This window comes from Pinus tabuliformis, chromosome 4_2 (genome assembly GCF_031772625.1).
Source record: "Pinus tabuliformis cultivar Carrire ecotype Pingquan chromosome 4_2, CPIR1, whole genome shotgun sequence".
Taxonomy (NCBI): domain Eukaryota; kingdom Viridiplantae; phylum Streptophyta; class Pinopsida; order Pinales; family Pinaceae; genus Pinus; species Pinus tabuliformis.
Genome location: NC_142304.1, coordinates 1,088,890,087 through 1,088,910,339, shown reverse-complemented (window position 1 = coordinate 1,088,910,339; position 20,253 = coordinate 1,088,890,087). Strand labels below are relative to the sequence as shown.

General features: G+C 41.3%; 1 protein-coding gene across 1 annotated transcript in view; it reads right to left on the bottom strand.

The window, feature by feature from the left end:
• Nucleotides 1–18,334, bottom strand: part of LOC149173428 (putative phospholipid hydroperoxide glutathione peroxidase) — a 59,740-nt gene extending 41,406 nt beyond the window's left edge. Inside the window, exons 1-4 of the mRNA XM_089424595.1 lie at nucleotides 18,102–18,334; nucleotides 17,932–18,008; nucleotides 16,003–16,064; nucleotides 15,575–15,693 (exon numbers count right to left, since the gene is read on the bottom strand). Of these exons, the coding sequence (XP_089280721.1) occupies nucleotides 15,575–15,693; nucleotides 16,003–16,064; nucleotides 17,932–18,008; nucleotides 18,102–18,164 (321 nt within the window). The 5' untranslated portion in view covers nucleotides 18,165–18,334. The remainder of the gene's footprint in view (nucleotides 1–15,574; nucleotides 15,694–16,002; nucleotides 16,065–17,931; nucleotides 18,009–18,101) is intronic.
• Nucleotides 18,335–20,253: the final 1,919 nt, after the last annotated feature.

Below are 20,253 nucleotides of genomic sequence, written 5' to 3'. Positions count from 1 at the left end.
TGGAAATTAAAAGAAATCGGGCAAATAGGAAGCTCTGGTTAAACCAGAGGAAGTATGTTGATACATTACTGCAGAGGTTTAATATGCAGGATAGTAAACCAGTGAAGGTTCCTATTCCTGTAGGTGTAAAGTCATTTGTTGAAGAATGTCCCAAGACACAAGAAGAGGAAGAGGACATGTCCCGTGTTCCATATGCAAGTGCAGTCAGTAGCCTGATGTATGCGATGGTTTGTACTAGACCAGACATTGCACATGCAGTGGGAGTATTGAGCAGGTTTATGTCAAAACCAGGGAAGGAGCATTGGACAGTAGAGAAACGGGTCTTCAAGTATTTGCGTGGCACTAGTGATTATGGTTTTTGCTACCAAGGAAGACCAGGATTGGACAAAGTTTTGGATATTCATGGCTTTGTTGATGCAGACTGGGCTGGAGATCTGGATCAGAGAAGATCTACAAGAGGGTATGTGTTTAACCTATTTGGAGGTGCAGTCAGTTGGATGAGTAAGAAACAATCTGTAGTGGCACTATCAACTACAGAGGTAGAATACATGGCAGCCACTCATGCAAGCAAGGAAGCAGTATAGTTGCAGAGATTGTGTTCAAGTATGGGGTTAGTACAGGGAGCTATAAGAATAAACTGTGATAACCAAAGTGCAATTTTCTTGGCAAAGAACCCTGCTTACCATTCAAAGACAAAGCACATTGATGTTCAGTATCACTTTGTGAGGGATATGATAGAAGACAAAAAGGTATTGTTGGTAAAGGTGGACAATTTGAAGAATACTGCAAATGCATTGACAAAATTTGTGAGCTTTGAGAAGTTCTCTTGGTGTAAATAAACAATGGGTGTTGCAGACCTAGATAAATGACTAAGCTCTCCTGTGGCCCCCTCCGGAAAGAAAACAACAAATGGGAGAATGTTGGGTTGTGTTATATTCTTTCCACGACTATCTCCCCTAGTTAACTGGGGGGGTGGAGCCCACCCTTCATTGCGCTGATTACACAATGAGCGGGTCATGGGGGGGTGGTTAGCCCCCCCTTTGTTGCGTTGATTACGCAGCAGGAGCGTCACAAGGGGGGCGGTTAGCAGCGTCTCAGGGAAAAAAAAATTGGACCCTATATTAGGTGGGCGGACCTACCTATGGTTTTGTGCATGGTTTTCGCACATGGTTTTTTTGGTGCGATGGTTTTTGGTCCATGGTATTAGATGCTTCGGCATGTATATATATGTATTGTAACATTGAAAGGAACATAATGAAAAATCAAGCTAGTAGTCCCGGTTTTGGGATCAAGGGGAAATCTCTGTGTATGTGTGTTTTATGTCTTATGCTCTCGCATTGTTGTTAAAATTGGCAATTAGGGCCAAACTCCATGTGAGTCATCTTATTAATGGAAACTGATATTTTTCTTGGATCCCTCTCATCGAGAGATGTAGGATTGATCTAAAGACCATCCGATTCCGATAAGTATTCATGGAGATATGAATTTATTTGTGTTATGAGACAATTCGTCAAAGATCGGCCAGCAACCAAATAAACCCCACTTGTGCTCAACGTTTTAGTATAAATAGAGGTGGCCTTCAAGTCATTTCAAAACACTTGGGATCTCTTCCTATCTACTTGTCTTTGAGTTTTAGTAGGAGGAGAGATCCTAAGGGATAATGCTACCCTGATCTAGAGGGCAGAAGCCGAAACAGCTAGAACTGCTGGAACTACCAGAATTGCCGAGAAAAGCCGGAAAAGTCGGAAAAGCCAGAACTTTCAGAATTGTCGGGAACTGCCGAAACTGTTGGAACTACCGGGAATAGCAGGAATTGTCAGAAAACTGCCAGGGACTGTTAGAATTGTCGAGAAAAGCCAGAACTGTCGGAACTGTCGGGAACAACCGGAACTGCCGGAATTGTCGGGAATAGCAGGAATTGTCGAAACTATCAGAACTGCCGGAATGTAATATTCCTAATTAGCTATGGCTAATTGGAATATTCGATTTTGTCCAATTTTTGCCTTCTATAGTTATTTGTAAATAAAAAAGTGCGGACGGGGGACATAACTCGCTTTAAGAATAAAAAGTCACTTCCTAGTTGCACAATGTTGTGACTTAAAGGGGAGCTAAGGGGGCCAAAGGGGACGCAGAAATAGGGCCCACGCAGACACATGGAGAGACTGTGCAGGAGGAAAGAAACATGTGGCAAGAGGGGAATCACGCAGGGGGAGGTGAGCCTAAGGATTGTGAAAGGAAGAGGCTATAAAATAGAGAGGAGCCCCCTCATTTTGGATCATTCAGTTATGTGCATTTTGAGCTAGTCGTTTCGACTTCTGAGCACGCTGGTTGTTTAGCTAGTCTGCAGCACTGTTTAGTGCATTGAGTGTCTCCGTTCGGAGATCTCACCCTTAGCCCCAGGGGACTTCGAGTGCCTGCTCAGGCAAGGTATTTCCTTTGGCATTTCAGCAGTAGTTTTATCAGCATTCCAACAACAGTTTCAGCAGCGTTTTGGAGGACTGCGCAACACTGGGAGAGGGACGCAGTTCTTTCTGGCAACAGTGTTGGATTGGGGTTTTTGCAGGAGGATTTATGCTGGGTGATTGAGCAGGGGACCAACCCTTGCATCTTGGAGGATTTTTGGCAGAGTTTCAGGCAGAGTTCTGGAGGGGTTTCTTCAGTGGCAGCGCAGAGCATTGAGGGACTGCGCAGATCCCCAAGGGGGTGATTTTCGGGGGTCGGCTATTCCAGGAAAGCTTTCTGGGTTTTTCTGGGTTTCTTGAGTAGAGCCTGATTCCAGAGTTTCAGCATTTTTCAAGGAGGGGAGCAGCCCCAAATCATTATTTGTTTCCTAGCAGCAGCAGCAGCACAGCAGTTCTCCAGCAGCATCCACGCAAAGAGGCCATTCCTTGTTATTCTGAGAGCTTTTCTTCACTTGCCTTGTGCAAGTCGAGGTGCCATATGTCTGATCACCTCTTGTACTCATTTTATTGCTCAGTATAATAAAATGGCTTAGCATTTCTCGCTGCATTTCTTAAGTATCTGCTTATATTTCCTGTTTACATTATTATATGCCATACCACTGTTATTTTGTCATTTCTGGGTTATTATATCGTTTGCACATATTTGGTTGGAGTTTTGCTGGGGTTTGAGGATTATTCCGGGTTAGGGATATTACACAGGAACTGCTAGAACTGTCGGGAATAGTCGGAACAGCCGAAACTGCCGAAACAGCCGAGAAAGTTGACCCAGAGGGCAGAAGCCGGAACTGTCAGGAATAGCCGGAATTGCCATAACTGTCGGATTCGCTGGGAACAGCAGGAACAAATGGAATTGTCAGAACAGTCGGGAACTGCTAGAACTGTCGAGAATAGCTAGAATTGTCGGAACTGCCGGGAACTGCCGGAACAGGCGAGAAAGTTGACAGAAAGGGTCAGTATGGCAACATGGTGCAACAATGGCAGATAATGCAATACAGTGATGGGTACAGTCATGATTAATGAAGCGTGATGAGATGCAGTATAGTGATGATGGGTGCAGCATGGTGTAGCGCGGTGAGGTGCAGCATGGTGCAGCGCGGTGAGGTGCAGCATGATGACGAAATGCAGCACAACAATAGGTGAAGGAATCACCTTGGAGAATCAGTTGAAGCAACATGTCTTCAATTGATCTCATGTATCATCTTCTTAGAGATGATCTATGCTCTTATCTAGATAAGTCAAAGTGTTGACTTCTGTTGTAAATGTACTATCTCTCTCTCTCTCTGCTGAACTATTGAAGAACATATAAGAAGAATTGATCAAGGGTTTCCCCACATTGGGGTTTGTCCCTGGCTAGCGCCACATATTGTGTCCTCTTGTCTTGGCTTGTCTTCTGCAATTTATGTTTATGTTCTATCTGCAGTTTACTTTAATGTTGATGTGATTGCTAATCTGGAAAAGATATTGAACTAACTGTGAAAATTGAAATAAATTGCTCTAAGCATAGAACATACCTAAAATTAACATGGTATCAAAGCTAAGGTGAAGATAATTCCCAATCAAGAGTGAAAGAGCAATCACCGAAGACAGTTGGGAAAGGACAAAAGGATCAGTGGATTCCTCATCCCTCTTCAAATTCACCGAGGGCGAAGTCGACGCAGAGAATATTATTAGAATGGCACAGCGGAAGTTTTTGATGGCCTACCTAAAGATCACTTCATTGGGAAGTCCAGATCTAAGGGTGGAAGGAAAGGCAGATGCCTTGATTGCAATAAGTTCGGCCATTATGCAGAGTGTCCAAATGGCAGAAACACATCTCTTGATGAAGATAACAATCATTCCAGGGACATCTTCAATGATCAGAGGAATGACAGGTAATGCAGGTCATCAAGGAAACGGCCAACTCTTCAAAGAAAGCAAGGAACCCCAGGTATGAAGAATCAAATGTTGTTTCTGATAAGATAAAGAAGCGTTATCTTGTATTGGCCCTCTCCTTCAGATTCTTTGGGAATCTGGCTTATTGATCGTAGTGCTTCAAGGCACCTCATCAGATAGAAGGGTGCTCTCTCGAATTTGGTAGAGACGGAAACAACTGTGGGATTATACTTGGAGTCGATGCCACCTATCCCGGAAAGGGTGTAGGGAATGTTACCCCTCAATTGAATGAGGGTAACTCTATTCATTTACAAGAATCTCTTTTATGTACCTAATCGCAAGAAGAACCTAGTGTCCATCTCGGAAATGGAAGTCAAAGGTTTCAGGGTGGCATTCATCGATGGAAAGATACGTGTTAAAAAATAGAATTTTCAAAGATGTTTTTTCTCATGGGTTCAAGGTTGGCAATTTGTATCAAGTTGCAGGATGGTCCATTGGGGATCATGTCAATTGACATATTGCATCTATAACACCGGAGGTCTACCTATGGGGCCCTACCCAATGTGAGTCAGATGGTGATAGGGATGCCTGAATTCAAGAAGAGCATGAAGGTACATGTCTGAGATGTACTGAAAGAAAATCTTATAAGGGGACCATTCCCCTCATGCAGCAGGTCCACAGGTTTGGAACAATCCGAGGAGTTTGAGATTCATGATCACGAATCTCATGTATACAGGTGGAAGAAATCCCTCTATAGCTTGAAGCAAAACACCCCGGGCGTAGTATGAGAGAATTGATAGCTATCTGATGAAGCTGTGATTCACTAGGAGTGAAACCGATCCAAACCATTACCCAAAGGTTGTGGATGATAGCCCTCTCATACCGGCACCTTATGAGGGCAACCTATTTCTAATAGGTGCAGATCCTCTCATTTGCAGAAGTAAGAGGGAGTTGGATTCCGAATGTGGAATGATAAACTACAAGCATGTGACTACCTCAAGGATGTTAACTTTCAGAAGTTATATGGTGATGATGCCGAACCAAATTGGGAAATGCCTCTGAGTTTCATAAACTCATTTGCATTGATGTTCTTGGTGAACTTCCGTCCGGACATATGTTTTGCAGTTAGATGGTGAGCTCATATTTGGTTGAGCCTCACTAGATTGGTGCTAAGAATCTTCTAAGATATCTTCAGGGCACAATCTCTTATGGATTGAGATACACTGCCAGAAATATGAAGCTACACGAGTATTCGAATGTTGACAGGGCAGACAGTGTGGAGGATCACTAGAGCACTTCTCAGCGCTGGTTCTCTTTGGGTTCTACTACGATATCATGGATGAGCAGGAAGCAGAAGTCGGTTGCTATAAGCACCATCGAGACCGAATACATAGCTACGAGTATGATCTCATATGAAACTGCATGGTTGCAGAAGCTCTTAGGTGAGTTGTTTGTACACTTGATGAATACCACTATGATTCTTTGTGACAACCAAAGGGGGGATTCAATTATTGAGAAATCCCATATTCGATGATTGCTCCAGTAGATAAACATCAAATACTGCCTTATCTGGGATATGGTAAGTCGTTGAGCGAGGAGGCTCCATCGCATTGAGACTGATGTAAAGGTCGCAGACATTTTGTCAAAGCCCCGAGGAAAGGTCAAATCTGTGACTTTCCCGAACGACTTGGAGTCGTTGAGAGACCTTCTTATAAGGGTCCTGCATGTTGCATGCATTGAGCTCTGAGAGCTCTGGGGGGCTTGGGGTACTTACTAGAGCAACATACAACCATAAGGCGACTCACCCTCCCCTGGTGGTGCACTATGTACAGGATGATAGGTTCAACCTTCCCCTATGATACCCCGTGGCGACTGTGGAACAAGATGATTAGTTCTCCTGTGGGCCGGGATGATTAGTTCTCCTGTGGGCCAGGATGATTAGTTCTCCCATGGCAATTATGAAATAGGATGATTAGTTCTCCTGTGGGCCAGGATGATTAGTTCTCCCGTGGCAACTGTGAAACAGGATGATTAGTTCTCTTGTGGGCAGGAATGATTAGTTCTCCCGTGGCAACTGTGGAACAGGATGATTAGTTCTCCTATGGGCCGGGATGATTAGTTCTCCCATGGCAACTGTGGAACAGGATGATTAGTTCTCCTGTGGGTCGGGTTGATTAGTTCTTCCATGGCAACCGTGAAACAGGATGATTAGTTCTCCTGTGGGTCGGGATGATTAGTTCTCCCGTGGCGGCTGTGGGGCAGGATGATTCGTTCTCCTGTGGACAGGATGATTAGTTCTCCTATCGAGGCATCCTACCCATGCAGACTAGAACTCATGGGAAGTACCTCTCATATGATCAATGAGGAGGGAAATGGGGTTGGGACCATAGTAGTACTATCGATGGACGCATCGACGTATCTACCGTACTCCCTATGCTAGGATGACCTCCATTGATCTAGGATCAATAAAACTGACTTCGAGCCAGTAAGAGTGATGTGACACACTCTCTTCAAATGAAATTGACTTCGGGTCATTAGAGAATGGTATGAAACATTCTCGATCAATTCTTCTTCTTCATGGTTCAGCAGAGCGGAGCAGTGCAGGGCACTGATGGCAAAGATAGTACAGTCAGACATATGGATCAGCGGATGGAGTTCTCCCTAGTTGAGAGGGAGTGTTAAAATTGGCAACTAGGGCCAAGCTCCATGTGGGTCATCTTATTAATGGAAGCTGATATTTTTCTTGGATCCCTCTCATAGAGAGGTGTAGGATTGATCTAAATATCATCTATTCCGATAAGTATTCATGAAGATATGAATTTATTTGTGTTATGGGACAATTCGTCAAGGTCAGCCAACAACCAAATAAACCCCACTTGTGCTCAACGTTTTTGTATAAATAGAGGTGGCCTTCAAGTCATTTCAAAACACTTGGAATCTCTTCCTCTCTACTTGTCTTTGGGTTTTAGTAGGAGGAGAAATCCTAAGGGATAACGCTACCCTAATCCAGAGGGCAGAAGTCGCAACTGCCGAAACTGTTGGGAACTGTCGGAATTGCCGGGAAAAGCCGAAACTATCCAGAACTGCCGGAATTGTCGGGAACTACCGGAATTGCCAGGAACTGCCAGAACTGTCGGGAACAGCCTAGAATAGTAAGAATTGCCGGAACTGCCGGAACTGCCAGAATTGCCGGGAAAAGCCAAAACTGTCGGGAATAGCCGAAACTATCGAGAATAGCAGGAATTGTCGAAACTATCGAAACTGTCGGGAACTGCTAGAACTATCGGGAATAGCCGGAACTGCCAAAATAGCCGGGAAAGCTGACGCAGAGGGCAGAATCCGAAACTGCTGGAACTGCCGAAACTGACGGGAACTACTGAAACTGCCGGGAACTGCCGGAACAGGCGAGAAAGCTGACGCAGAGGGTCAATATGGCAACATGGTGCAGCAATGGCACATAATGCAATACAGTGATGGGTACAGTCATGATTAATGAAGCATGATGAGATGTAGCATAGTGATGATGGGTGCAGCATGGTGCAGCACGGTGAGGTGTAGCATGATGACGAAATGCAGCACAACGATAAGTGAAGGAGTCACCTTGGAGAATCAGTTGAAGCAACATGTCTTCAATTGATCTCATGTATCATCTTCTTAGAGATGATCTATGGCTCTTATCTAGATAAGTCAAAGTGTTGACTTTTGTTGTAAATATACTATCTCTCTCTCTCTGTTGAACTATTGAAGAACATATAAGAAGAATTGATCAAGGTTTTCCCCACATTGGGGTTTGTCCCTGGCTAGCACCACATCTTGTGTCCTCTTGTCTTGGCTTGTCTTCTGCGATTTATGTTTATGTTCTATTTGCAGTTTACTTTAATGTTGATGTGATTGCTAATCTGGAAATTGCTCTAAGCATAGAACATACCTAAAATTAACAATTGTTTACTTTCTATGTTTTAGAATTCGTATGCAGGTAATTTCGATACGGGGTTAAAACCTACATAGCAGTCCTCAAGTCGACTTGCAAACAGTTGACAAGTCGGCCTAAATGGAGGGACAGACCTCTATATATAGAGGTTGTCCACTCCTCTATAACGCATTCAAGGATCTCTGAAATAAGTGAAGACAAGAAGCCGAGAGAAGGAAGGGAAGGGAAGTCTAAAGGGTCTCCAAAGGTACAGCGAAGTAAGAAGGAAGGACAACGAAGGTGAAGGACTGTTTCTAGGGCTAGAAACAGTCACACGTGCGAGGAAGAGGAGGAGAAATTTGCGGGTATGATAGCAGGAACAAGCATTCCATTATTTTGTGTTGTTTGGGCTTGACATTAGGCTCACAAGGTCTCCCAAGACAAGCGAAAGGACCTCTCACCCTAGTGAAGGAAGAAGGAAGAAATACCGAGCCTTAGAATTTTGTCCTAGGGCTTATTACAGTCACTCGTACGAATGAAGAAGGGCTGACTACGGTCATCACAGCAGCACTATCACAACCACATATATCTCATTGTTTAGGGTTCAAACTAGGCCTACAAGGCCTCTCTCTCAAGCATGGAAGAAGGGTATGCAAGCGAAGAAAGGAAGACAAGTCTAACATAGTTTTGTGAGGAGAATCACTCACACGTGCAGAGAATTAGGGCTGCATTGTTGCTGCCCTAAGTTTGCAACAGTTGTCGGAAGAAGTGCCGAAGGGAGGAAGACAAAGTGTTGCAAGAGGAAGTGATCTTGAAAGGACTTGACTTGTGCTTGGAGGATCTTCTAGTCAAGGGTCTAGGGTTTGGCATTGATCAATAGAAGCTTCAATAAGAGAAATTCACTAAAGGGTTTTCCTCTCAAGAGAAGAGAGGTTTTGGCCCTGGCAAAGAGCCAACATCTTGTGTTCTTGTTTTATTTTTTGGTAGCAGTTTGATGAAATACACACATATGAACTAATAAGAAGAAGAAGAAGAATAAGCTAATAAGGAAAAGTAAAAATACTCCACAAATTGTTATCAAAGTAACGAAGAATCACACCACACATTTGCCCTAGATTCTTCAACATGGTATCAGAGCTAAGGTGACACATCAAGTTAAGGGCAACTCAAGAACACTCATCAAAGAGAAGCATCTACAAGGTTGAAGTATCAAGTCTAGAAGCCTCAATCACTTCAAGGACAAGAGGGTATACAATCCACCATTCATCAAGGAGGTCTACAAAGCTAGAAGAAGAGCCTTACATAAAGGCACCTACAAAGAAGAGCAAATTGAAACAAGACCTACATCAAGCTACAAGTCTTCAAGCAAATCTCATCATCAAGCAAGTCCACTTGGAGAAGGCAACTTGAAGAACATCAAAATCTAAGGAAGGCAAGCCATCAAGTCTTCAAGGAGGAAGCAAATACATCACATCTCAAAAATCTATCAAGTACATGTCCCCTTCTGAATATACATCAATGTCCTTTTACAAGGAAAGCAATAAATTGGTAGGTACCAATAACTTTCTTGGATGAAAGAAGAACACTGATCTACTTCTCAAGGAGAATGAACTCCTAGAACATGTCAAAGGGAATATCACTATCCCTGCTAAGGAACAAACTCAAGCCTTAGCTAAGTACAATAAGGATGAGACAAGAGCTCAAAGGATTCCGATAGAATCAATCAAAGACTCTCTCATTCCTTATGTCTCCAAATTTGAGATATCAAAAGCAATTTATGAAAAGCTAGTAGAGCTATTCTCGGTATCCACAACCAAACAAGTAATATCTCTAAGGAATGAATTGTACAAGATGAAGATAACAAAGGAAGGAATAGCTCCCTACTTCATGAAAATCTTTGATATGAGATATCAACTTCAAGAGCTTGGGGAAGTCATGTCTAACAAAGAGATGACAACTGTAGTACTCGATGCTCTACCTGAGGATTGGTGCAACTTCACATAAAGCATATATGCCAAGAAGGAAGCAACCACTCTTAGTGAAATTTGGTCTCTATGCAAGACAGAGGAAACCAAACTTAAAGCAAAAGAAGATGTGGGATCAAAGGAGCAAGCATTTGCTACCATGGCCAAGAGAAAGGGTAAACTTGGCAAATTTGGTCCACGAAGAATAAACAACAAAGACATGTCCAAAATCCAATGTTTTGGATGCCAAGAATATGGACACTACAAAAGGAATTGTCCTAAGCTTAAGAAGGGCAACAACAACAACAAAAGAAAGAGGGAAGAAGCACACATGACTCAAGAGATGAAAGAAGAAGAAAAGAAGCAAAATAAGGAAGATCCTCCGAATCTCTACTATGACTAGGTCAAACTCTTTACTTCAAGTCTTCTTTCAAAGCTTTGAGTAGGATAGGAGCATGTAGGAATAAAATAAAATTGCATGAACCATCTTCTAGAATCCAAAAGCATGTAGTACATAGAGTTCTAGATACTCATATAGAAAAAGCATTTATAATAAGAACAAAATGCATAGGTAGATATATCTTCTAGAATATAGGAGCATGGTAGATATAGCTCAAGATATTCATATAGAAGGAGCATACCTAGTATAGGGCCTCATCCATCATAAAAGAAGACTAATCATGATTAAGAATCTTAGAAGACCTACATCATCAAAAGAAAGGAAACATTTGCAAGGCAAGGGTCTTTAAGATCCTATAATGGAATCTTCAAAAGAAGGTTCATGAACCAAAGCAGATGTCTCATCGGGAATCCCATTCATGGGATTCAAGAAAAGGATGATATGCAGGCAAGCTAAGATGAAGCAAGAAGGGCCACACCAAGGACAACCAAATGAAGCTAAGATGATTAAAGGAGAATCAAGATGAGGTATGTATGCATCAAAGTTTAGTCATGTTATCATTTGTATATTATTGATTCATGGGAATAGTTCTATAACATAATCAAGTATGGAAGAATCTCTTTCACCAAGAACATGTCCGAAGGCATGTACTACAATGCAATGAAGTTCAACAAAAGAATATGCTCACATAAGGAGTATAAGATTGTTGACTACGAAGCAAGAAGAAACATTGACTAGTCCAGGAAGCAAGCACTGAAGAAATGCTCTCACAAGAAGCATAAGACGATTGACCTATCTATCTAAGAAGAAGCGAATGAAGAAAGAGATCAAGCATGTGAAGAACACCATGATCACCGAAAATCACTATCTAACAAGATACTCTGAAGATATCTCTCGAAAGAAGGCAAGACAACTTTGACAAAGGAAGGAAGGACCTTTGACACATATGAAGGCCTTGGAGATATAAAAGATGCAGATAATTGATCCTACTCTACGAAGATGTCATGATAAAGAAGCCATCCAACAAAAGAAAAAGCAATGTTGAAACAATATCAGGATGAAGTCATGATGGGCTACTAGGTCGAAGCATGTAAACAAGCAAGTCCAACAAAGCATCCATGAGAAGAGTATTCTGAAGCATGGACAGATGACAAAAGAGTAGCCAGATGACGAAACCTGATATATGGCAAGAAAGACACTTTCCACGAAGGAAGCAATGACATGACAAACCGGGAAGAAAAGTGATCGATGGATGGTGTCCTACCTAGAAGAAGTTCGAACAAAGACTTCATGACATCAAAGAAAGGAAGGAAATCAAGCAGCTGAAGAACCCACAAAGAAGATGTTGTTGGCGAAGGAGAGAGTCCCTAGTTAAGAGGGAGCTTTGACAGGTCCCTGATCAAGAGGGAGTTTTGGATCATCCCTTACTACAAAAGAGTGACAATTGTGTTTTCCATTTCATAGGTCATGCACTAGACCAGGAGTAACAACCGTAAGTCTGGATGAAGGCCATGAATGGAAATGTAAACACAAGATAGACACAACATTCTTATCTTCACTTGGGAAGAAAAAATGAGAGGATTAGGTAATCATCTGGCATCTAATACTCTTTGAGGATGTGTGGAGCATCCAAGACAAGAGTAGGCAAGAGGATCGATATTCTTTGAGGGTTGGGAACCCAAGATAAGAATAGTCCTAGAAGGCCTTGGAGATATAAAAGATGCAGATAATTGATCCTACTCTACGAAGATGTCATGATAAAGAAGCCATCCAACAAAAGAAAAAGCATTGTTGAAACAATATCAGGATGAAGTCATGATGGGCTACTAGGTCGAAGCATGTAAACAAGCAAGTACAACAAAGCATCCATGAGAAGAGTATTCTGAAGCATGGACAAATGACAAAAGAGTAGCCAGATGACGAAACCTGATATATGGCAAGAAAGACACTTTCCACGAAGGAAGCAATGACATGACAAACCAGGAAGAAAAGTGATCGATGGATGGTGTCCTACCTAGAAGAAGTTCAAACAAAGACTTCATGACATCAAAGAAAGGAAGGAAATCAAGCAGCTGAAGAACCCACAAAGAAGATGTTGTTGGCGAAGGAAAGAGTCCCTAGTTAAGAGGGAGCTTTAACAGGTCCCTGACCAAGAGGGAGTTTTGGATCATCCCTGATTACAAAGGAGTGACAATTGTGTTTTCTATTTCATGGGTCATGCACTAGACCACGAGTAACAACCGTAAGTCTAGATGAAGGCCATGAATGGAAATGTAAACACAAGATAGACACAACATTCTTATCTTCACTTGGGAAGAAAAAATGGGAGGATTAGGTAATCATCTGGCATCTGATACTCTTTGAGGATGTGTAGAGCATCCAAGACAAGAGTAGGCAAGAGGATCAATATTCTTTGAGGGTTGGGAACCCAAGATAAGAATAGTCCTAGAAGGTCATACTCAGAGAACACTCGGGTGGGTATGTACCTTGAGAAACAATGATGAAGGTGTCTATAAATCATTGGTCTCGCCAACATTGTAGCTCATGATCTCATGAAGAGATGGAGCTGTTAGTCAAGGCCTTGCAATCTGACAATGTTGATGAATATGATGCTATAACAGATGGATTGCAAATCTGATTTCTCTTATGTGAATTCTTCAAGATTGATAATAGCCAAACACCTTGGAATATTGTATGAATACCTCCCTAGTTAAGAGGGTGAAGGAAATGTAACTAGGTTCGGTCTTCATAAATGTACTTTTGATATTTGTATTTATTCAAGAAAAGAAATATTATTTTTATAATATATGTCAATGAGTTTCTTGCTCATTGAAATAGGTCTAGCACTATTTAAAGTGCTATAGGTGAGTCAAATAGTCAAAATAATTATGTTGAAGACCCTAAGGGCATGTTACACCATGTATAAATAATAAATATATGTTAAAGGAAAAACCTCCAAGCAAAGTCAAGTCTACTCCTATGCAATGGCACCATCAAGAAGCTCCTTCAAGCATGCTACATCACCATGGAAACTATCCAAAGTCTGCTCAACAAATCAGCCTCCTAGCAGTCCTCAAGTCAGCCTACAAACAGTTGACAAGTCGGCCTGCAAACAGTTGACAAGTCGGCCTAAATGGAGGGACAGACCTCTATATATAGAGGCTGTCCACTCCTCTATATCGCATTCAAGGATCTCTGAAATAAGCGAAGACATGAAGCTGAGAGAAGGAAGGGAAGGGAAGTCTAAAGGGTCTCCAAAGGTACAGCGAAGTAAGAAGGAAGGACAGCCAAGGTGAAGGACTGTTTCTAGGGCTAGAAACAGTCACTTGTGCGAGGAAGAGGAGGAGAAATCTGCGGGTATGATAGCAGGAACAAGAAGTCCATTATTTTGTGTTGTTTGGGCTTGACACTAGGCTCACAAGGTCTCCCAAGACAAGCGAAAGGACCTCTCACCCTAGCGAAGGAAGAAGGAAGAAATACTGAGCCTTAGAAGTCTGTTCTAGGGCTTATTACAGTCACACATGCAAGTGAAGGAGGGCTGACTGCGGTCATCACAGTAGCACTATCACAGCCACATATATCTCATTGTTTAGGGTTCAAACTAGGCCTACAAGGCCTCTCTCTCAAGCATGGAAGAAGGGTATGCAAGCAAAGAAAGGAAGACAAGTCTAACATAGTTTTGTGAGGAGAATCACTCACACATGCAGAGAATTAGGGCTGCATTGTTGTTGCCCTAAGTCTGCAACAGTTGCCGGAAGAAGTGCTGAAGGGAGGAAGACAAAGTGTTGCAAGAAGAAGTGATCTTGAAAGGACTTGACTTGTGCTTGGAGGATCTTCTAGGGGTCTAGGGTTTGGCATTGATCAATAGAGGCTTCAACAAGAGAAATTCACTAAGGGGTTTTCCTCTCAAGAGAAGAGAGGTTTTGGCCCTGGCAAAGAGCCAACATCTTGTGTTCTTGTTTTATGTTTTGGTAGCAGTTTGATGAAGTGCACACATATGCACTAATAAGAAGAAGAAGAAGAATAAGCTAATAAGAAAAAGTACAAATACTCCAGAAATTGTTATAGTAACGAAAAATCACACTACACACATTTGCCCTCGATTCTTCAACATATCAAAATAACAAAAAAATGGACAATAATCACAACATCCTCTCAAAATCCTCTCAAAGTAAATCAATAAATTGATGGGCAAGATACACATTTGGGGAACCAACTTTCGAATGACACTGTCAAGAATTGTCTGTTTTATCTTAGAAGGTAATAAACCCACTTTTAATAAATTGATGGGCAAGATACACATTTGGGGAACCAACTTTCGAATGACACTGTCAAGAATTGTCTGTTTTATCTTAGAAGGTAATAAACCCACTTATCTAGACAAAATTCATAATTGCCTACACCTTTAATGCTTCAGAAAGTTCAACTCTAATTTGACTTTTACACAACATTTTAAGAAGTGAACCTAGATGAACAGAAGTGATGATTCAAGTGGCTGACAACAATGGCCCGTTATTTTTCCAACTTTATTTTCTTCTTCCAAAGGAAGATACCTTCCTTAATTATTCAAAATACTTACAAATAGAATGCCTAAACTATAAAATTGTAAGCTCTAGTTTCTCGTATTCCAGTGGAGGAGGAGGTGGGGTTGTAGGCAGGTTAATACTTTCTTTGCATTCATCAGCCATCATCAGGTTGTCTGCGCCAAGTTTGCTAGATGTATATAAAATAGTTGAAAACTATTAGGTGGAGGTAACATTAAGGTTAGTTGCAGGCTATAGGCCCCCACAAACCATTCGCATGACAGTTGTGGCTGAAAGAAATTATAGAACAGATATCACATTTACCATTCAGTTTTTGCTTTTAAGGTTTAAACCTTACAAGGAAAAGCGACCATGAACCATACAGATATCAAGCCTTGCTTATAAGGCAGTCAATTAGTTCTGAATTTGCAGTCATAAAGTACCTTGTCAAAGATTGGAAACTCGGCTTTGTATCTGGTACATGCAAAATCCTTGATCTCGTCATTAGTCCCAGGCTCCTGTGACCCAAACTGGTTGCAAGGGAAAGCCAGGATCTCGAAATCTGTACCAAACAAAAATATCAATAATATCTAGCATGTATCAACAATTTAATTAGTTAGCAAAACTAAAAAATGTAGCAGTTACCACGCTATTCTTTCTTTTATGTTTGATTTTTTTCGTTTTTGAAAACCACTATTCTATCTTGTTTAACCAGAAGAAAGCTACTGTGATCTGAATGAAAATGAGAGTTGAGATCATGACCAGAACAAAACCTACACAGTCCTTAAATTTTACTAAACAACATCTGGGATGCTCTATCTACGAACCAAACCAAACTTAGCTTTCACGATAAGTAAGCTCGCTGCCTCACCTTTATCCTTGTACTTGTTATAAAGCTCAGTCAGCTGAGTGTAATTTGACTTAGTGAAGCCACTGTTCAACACAGAGCAAGGATTTCAAAAAATTGGCAGATTAAAGTCATTAACCAAAATGGAAATTTAAAAGAAACATTAATTGTTATGATGAGTATCGTTTTAGAAATCAGCTGAAAACCCATTAAGAGTAATTTATGTCAATGAAACCATTGTCAAGTACAGACAAGCAAGCTCAATGATAGTGTTTTAATTCCATGAAAGATAAATGTTTTATTCCCAAACAAGAAGCTATTTATTATTATATGTATCAGTGCAATATAAGCTGAGAAATTATCAGCAGTAATGTATCTCAATCAGTTAGCCACCGGTGTGGTCAGTTGTGCAACTGTGTTTTTGGGCAGCTAAGCCTTAGCCACCATCTTTTGCAATCAAGGTCATGCTGTTCTGTTGCATGACACCCTGTGATTTCATAAAGGGAGGTTTAATTTGCTCTGTTAATACTTGTTTTGGAGATCATGCTTCTCCCCTGCATGGGCTTTGTGTTTTGCAAGGAGAAGTTTTTTGGTAGTCTGGCTTGTTACTTTCAACTTCAAGTTTTCTACTTGCAGGTTACTAGCTTCAGGTTTTGGCTTTGAGCCCATGAACTACTTGATGGCGTGCCTGTTTTGCTGCACAATTCTTGTAGTATACTCCTGTAACTGTACATGTGCTTTATTGTTTGATTAATAGATATAAGAAGCATATTCCAAAGTCAATTCCGGTTATCCCAGGTAGTTGGGAGGAAGGAATTGGATCTCCCCACCAAGGTTCAATTCCCACAAGTGACACTATGGACTTTGATGTAATAGTCTAATAGCTGGAATATGTATATTCCTTCATGTGGAATGTATAGCACTGTATCTGTGAAAAAAAATTAAAAGAGAAGCAAACTCCAAAAAAATATCTCAATTGTTGATGGATCATGGTTCAGCAGTGAAGACAGCGACACGTCAGGCCACCCACCAAGGTTCAGTTTCCTGGAAGCATTGATAAGTGGTTAGGTCCAAGTGCAAGCCTCAGTGATTTTGACAGAAGAGTAACCTCTGTCACAGCAGGACTGTCAAGGGTCATGTATGGTTCTGCGGCTTCTGCCATCACAAGCAGGACGCATGTGGTACCAAATCTGTTCAGGCCAGTTGTACAGCACCTTTTTGAGCTTTAAGCTTAAAAGGAAGCAGTTGAGGAAAAAAGAAATCAACGAAAGATGAAAGTTGAAACCTCTGTCAAGCAGATGAGCGATTTTGAAAAAGAAAAAGATGTCAATGAAACCACTACCGAGTGGACGAGCAATTTCAATGATTCGCATCTGAAATCCATGAAAGAGACACGCTTTCATTGAAATTAAAGGAAAATACTACTTATTATCATATTGGTCATTAACATATGGACTGAAAAACATGGAGTGTGTTTCATTTCAACGAAGACCCTATTGAAAGCAGAGAAACAATTCACCTTCAGGACCAACCAAGTTAAAGCCTTTGAGGAACAACTCTGAGAAGTGTTGCACTTTCAGTCGAGACTCTAATTATGCAATTTATTTTTATTTAAAATTAGGAACAAAAAGAAGAGTTTCTTTTAGAATACTTGATATAGGGGCTGAGAAACAATGGACTGTAATCTTACTTTAATCTCAGGGAAGACACTGTTTAGACACAAGCCGATAATTTCAATGATTCTGCAACAAACTTTTCAAAAATTTAATTCTTATTAATTACATAAAGGATCGTTTATCAGCATCACTTGGGTCGTTGACAGATAGCTGAGAAACCCTCAGCCTGTACTTCACCTAAATGAACCAGCTAAAATTTTGCAGATTTGTCCATCACAATTGAAGAAAAAATTGAAATCGTTAATTATCATATGGGTATTTGAGAGAGAGAAAGTACCACTGGGATGCGACATTGACAACCAGCAAAACCTTGCCCTTATATATGCTGAGATCCACATCTTTGCCTGTGATATCCTGAAATAGATAGATAACATATATGTCATCACACAATGAAGCTAGATACATTTCTTAACCAAAAACGGCAGTTGGCCCCTTTTTCGTGATTACCTTGACTGCGAATTCGTGAATGCTTTGTTCCTTAGGCTTCTCAGCGGATTGCCCACCTCCCATGGCTGCTCTACTGAAATTAATTGATACCCAAATCACTGAACAAGATTCAGTTTGATACCCTTAACAAGGCTAAGACAGTTATCCTCGGAGACACAGAATTGGAGTGTTTGTTTGTATAGTGCGATCCTATTTGTCTGTATAGGAAGTCAGCTTTCCCCATGTGAACAGATGGTGGGACGTAGGCTAGTTTTGAACAACTTGGTTTGGTGATATGGTGCTGAGCTGGCTGCTTGTTTATCTTTAGTGCCGTGATTAATGCAAATCCCCCATTCAATGTACGGGGTTTTGTTCATTTAAGGACTCCATTCAAAACGCTCTTTCCTTCGCCCTTTTTTGCGTTTCTGGTGGCTGATTTATGACCCATTAATGCCGTATTCCGAATTGGCTTTGTGACTTTGTATATGTACGGTTGTGGTTGAATGCGACCGATTACAGTGGAAATTTTTGCCAGATTCCATTAAAAATGATCCCAAAAAAAGCAATTTGTTGATCACTCTTTACTGTAAACCATAATCCCTAGTTTGATAAAATCCAATTTGAAAACTTGAAAATGTGGGTTGAGTTGATTTGCGGTTTTGTAAATTTTAATATATCGGTTTCAAGTGGAACATTTTCCCAAATTCCAATAAAGTTGACTCTAGAGAAAGAAATTTGAATGCCCTCTGGTGTAATCAAATAATCCCGAGTTGATAAAAGTCAAATTTAAGACTTTGTGGGCCTCATTTTCATGATAATACATTTAAAAAAAAAAAAAAATTAGAAAAAAAATATATTTGAAGATGGTTTAATGATAAGAATCATATTTGAATTATTTGTTAGGAATGTAGTTTTTTCGTGTTGTTTTTAGTGTGATTTTTTGGAAGTTTTTTTAGTGGGTTTTTTGGATCTAATTATTTTTTAAATCCAATCACAAGCTTGATTGGTAATACCTGTACAATTGAAGTGCCCAAGGGTTTTTCAGAGTGTTGAATCCATATATGCAGTCAAAAAACCAGTTTAAATAACACAAATCGAGATTTCACCTCAAACACAAATCGAGATTTCACCTCAAATGTTTCCGTTGGATTCCTGCACCGGAAAGTCCAAAAAGTCGCACTAAAGACAACTCCATTTTTTTTGGGTGAATAAGTTAAGCTTAGGGTGGAGCTAGCCCGCTTAACTTTTTTTTTTCCCGCGCGCCGTTGCTACCTCTGCGAGCGCCCCTCTATGACCCCTCCTCACAGCCATGGCTTCAGAGGGAGGCTATGAGCCTCCTTCCTCCTAAGCTCTTGGCCTTCAAGTAGCTAGTGGGTGACTGCAGCGAACGTCTTATTTCAATCTCCCAACATAAGTTCGTCAAGAAGATGGAAGCAATCCCGGTCGTTGCTCTCCCAGTTGAAGAACCCTGTCGAGCTGCACTGAATATCACAGAAAGAGGACTCATCGGCCAGTTCACGGGGTTATGACCATCACCAAGAACCATCGAATCGTGGGTACAACGCAACTGGAGACCGTTGGTTTCAGAAGGAATAAAATGCCACTTCGTCGGTAAGGGTTATTTCGTTTTCATTTTTTACTGCATTGAAGATAGGAACCTCATCTTTAGAAACGGGCCATACTTCATGAGTCCCCAGGGTCTGTACTTGAACAAATGGACACCATACTTTGACCCAACCCAAGATGTGCCCTCGGCTGTCCCTGTCTAGGTGCGCCTCCCTCATTTACCCTTGCACTGTTGGAGTCCGAAGACTTTAGAATCCATCGGAAACACCCTTGGAAAATACATTAACAGAGCAGACAAGAAGGGACAATACCCCTATGCCAGAATATGTGTCGAGGTTGATCTGGAAGTTGGGCTTCTATAAGCCATAAAACTAACAGTGACAGAGTGGTCTCACATGCAAGAACTGGATTATGAGAAACTGTCTTTCAAGTGCAGGCATTGTCATGGATACGGGCACTTTGCAAGAAACTATAAAAAGAAAATTGAGGAAGAAGCAGAGAAAATGAAAGGAGATCAATGGACAACGGTGCAGATGACGACCTCATCAAAGTAGCCTAGCAAACCGAGAGGGAAAGGGGCTCAAGCAGGACTCATTGTGCCATCCAC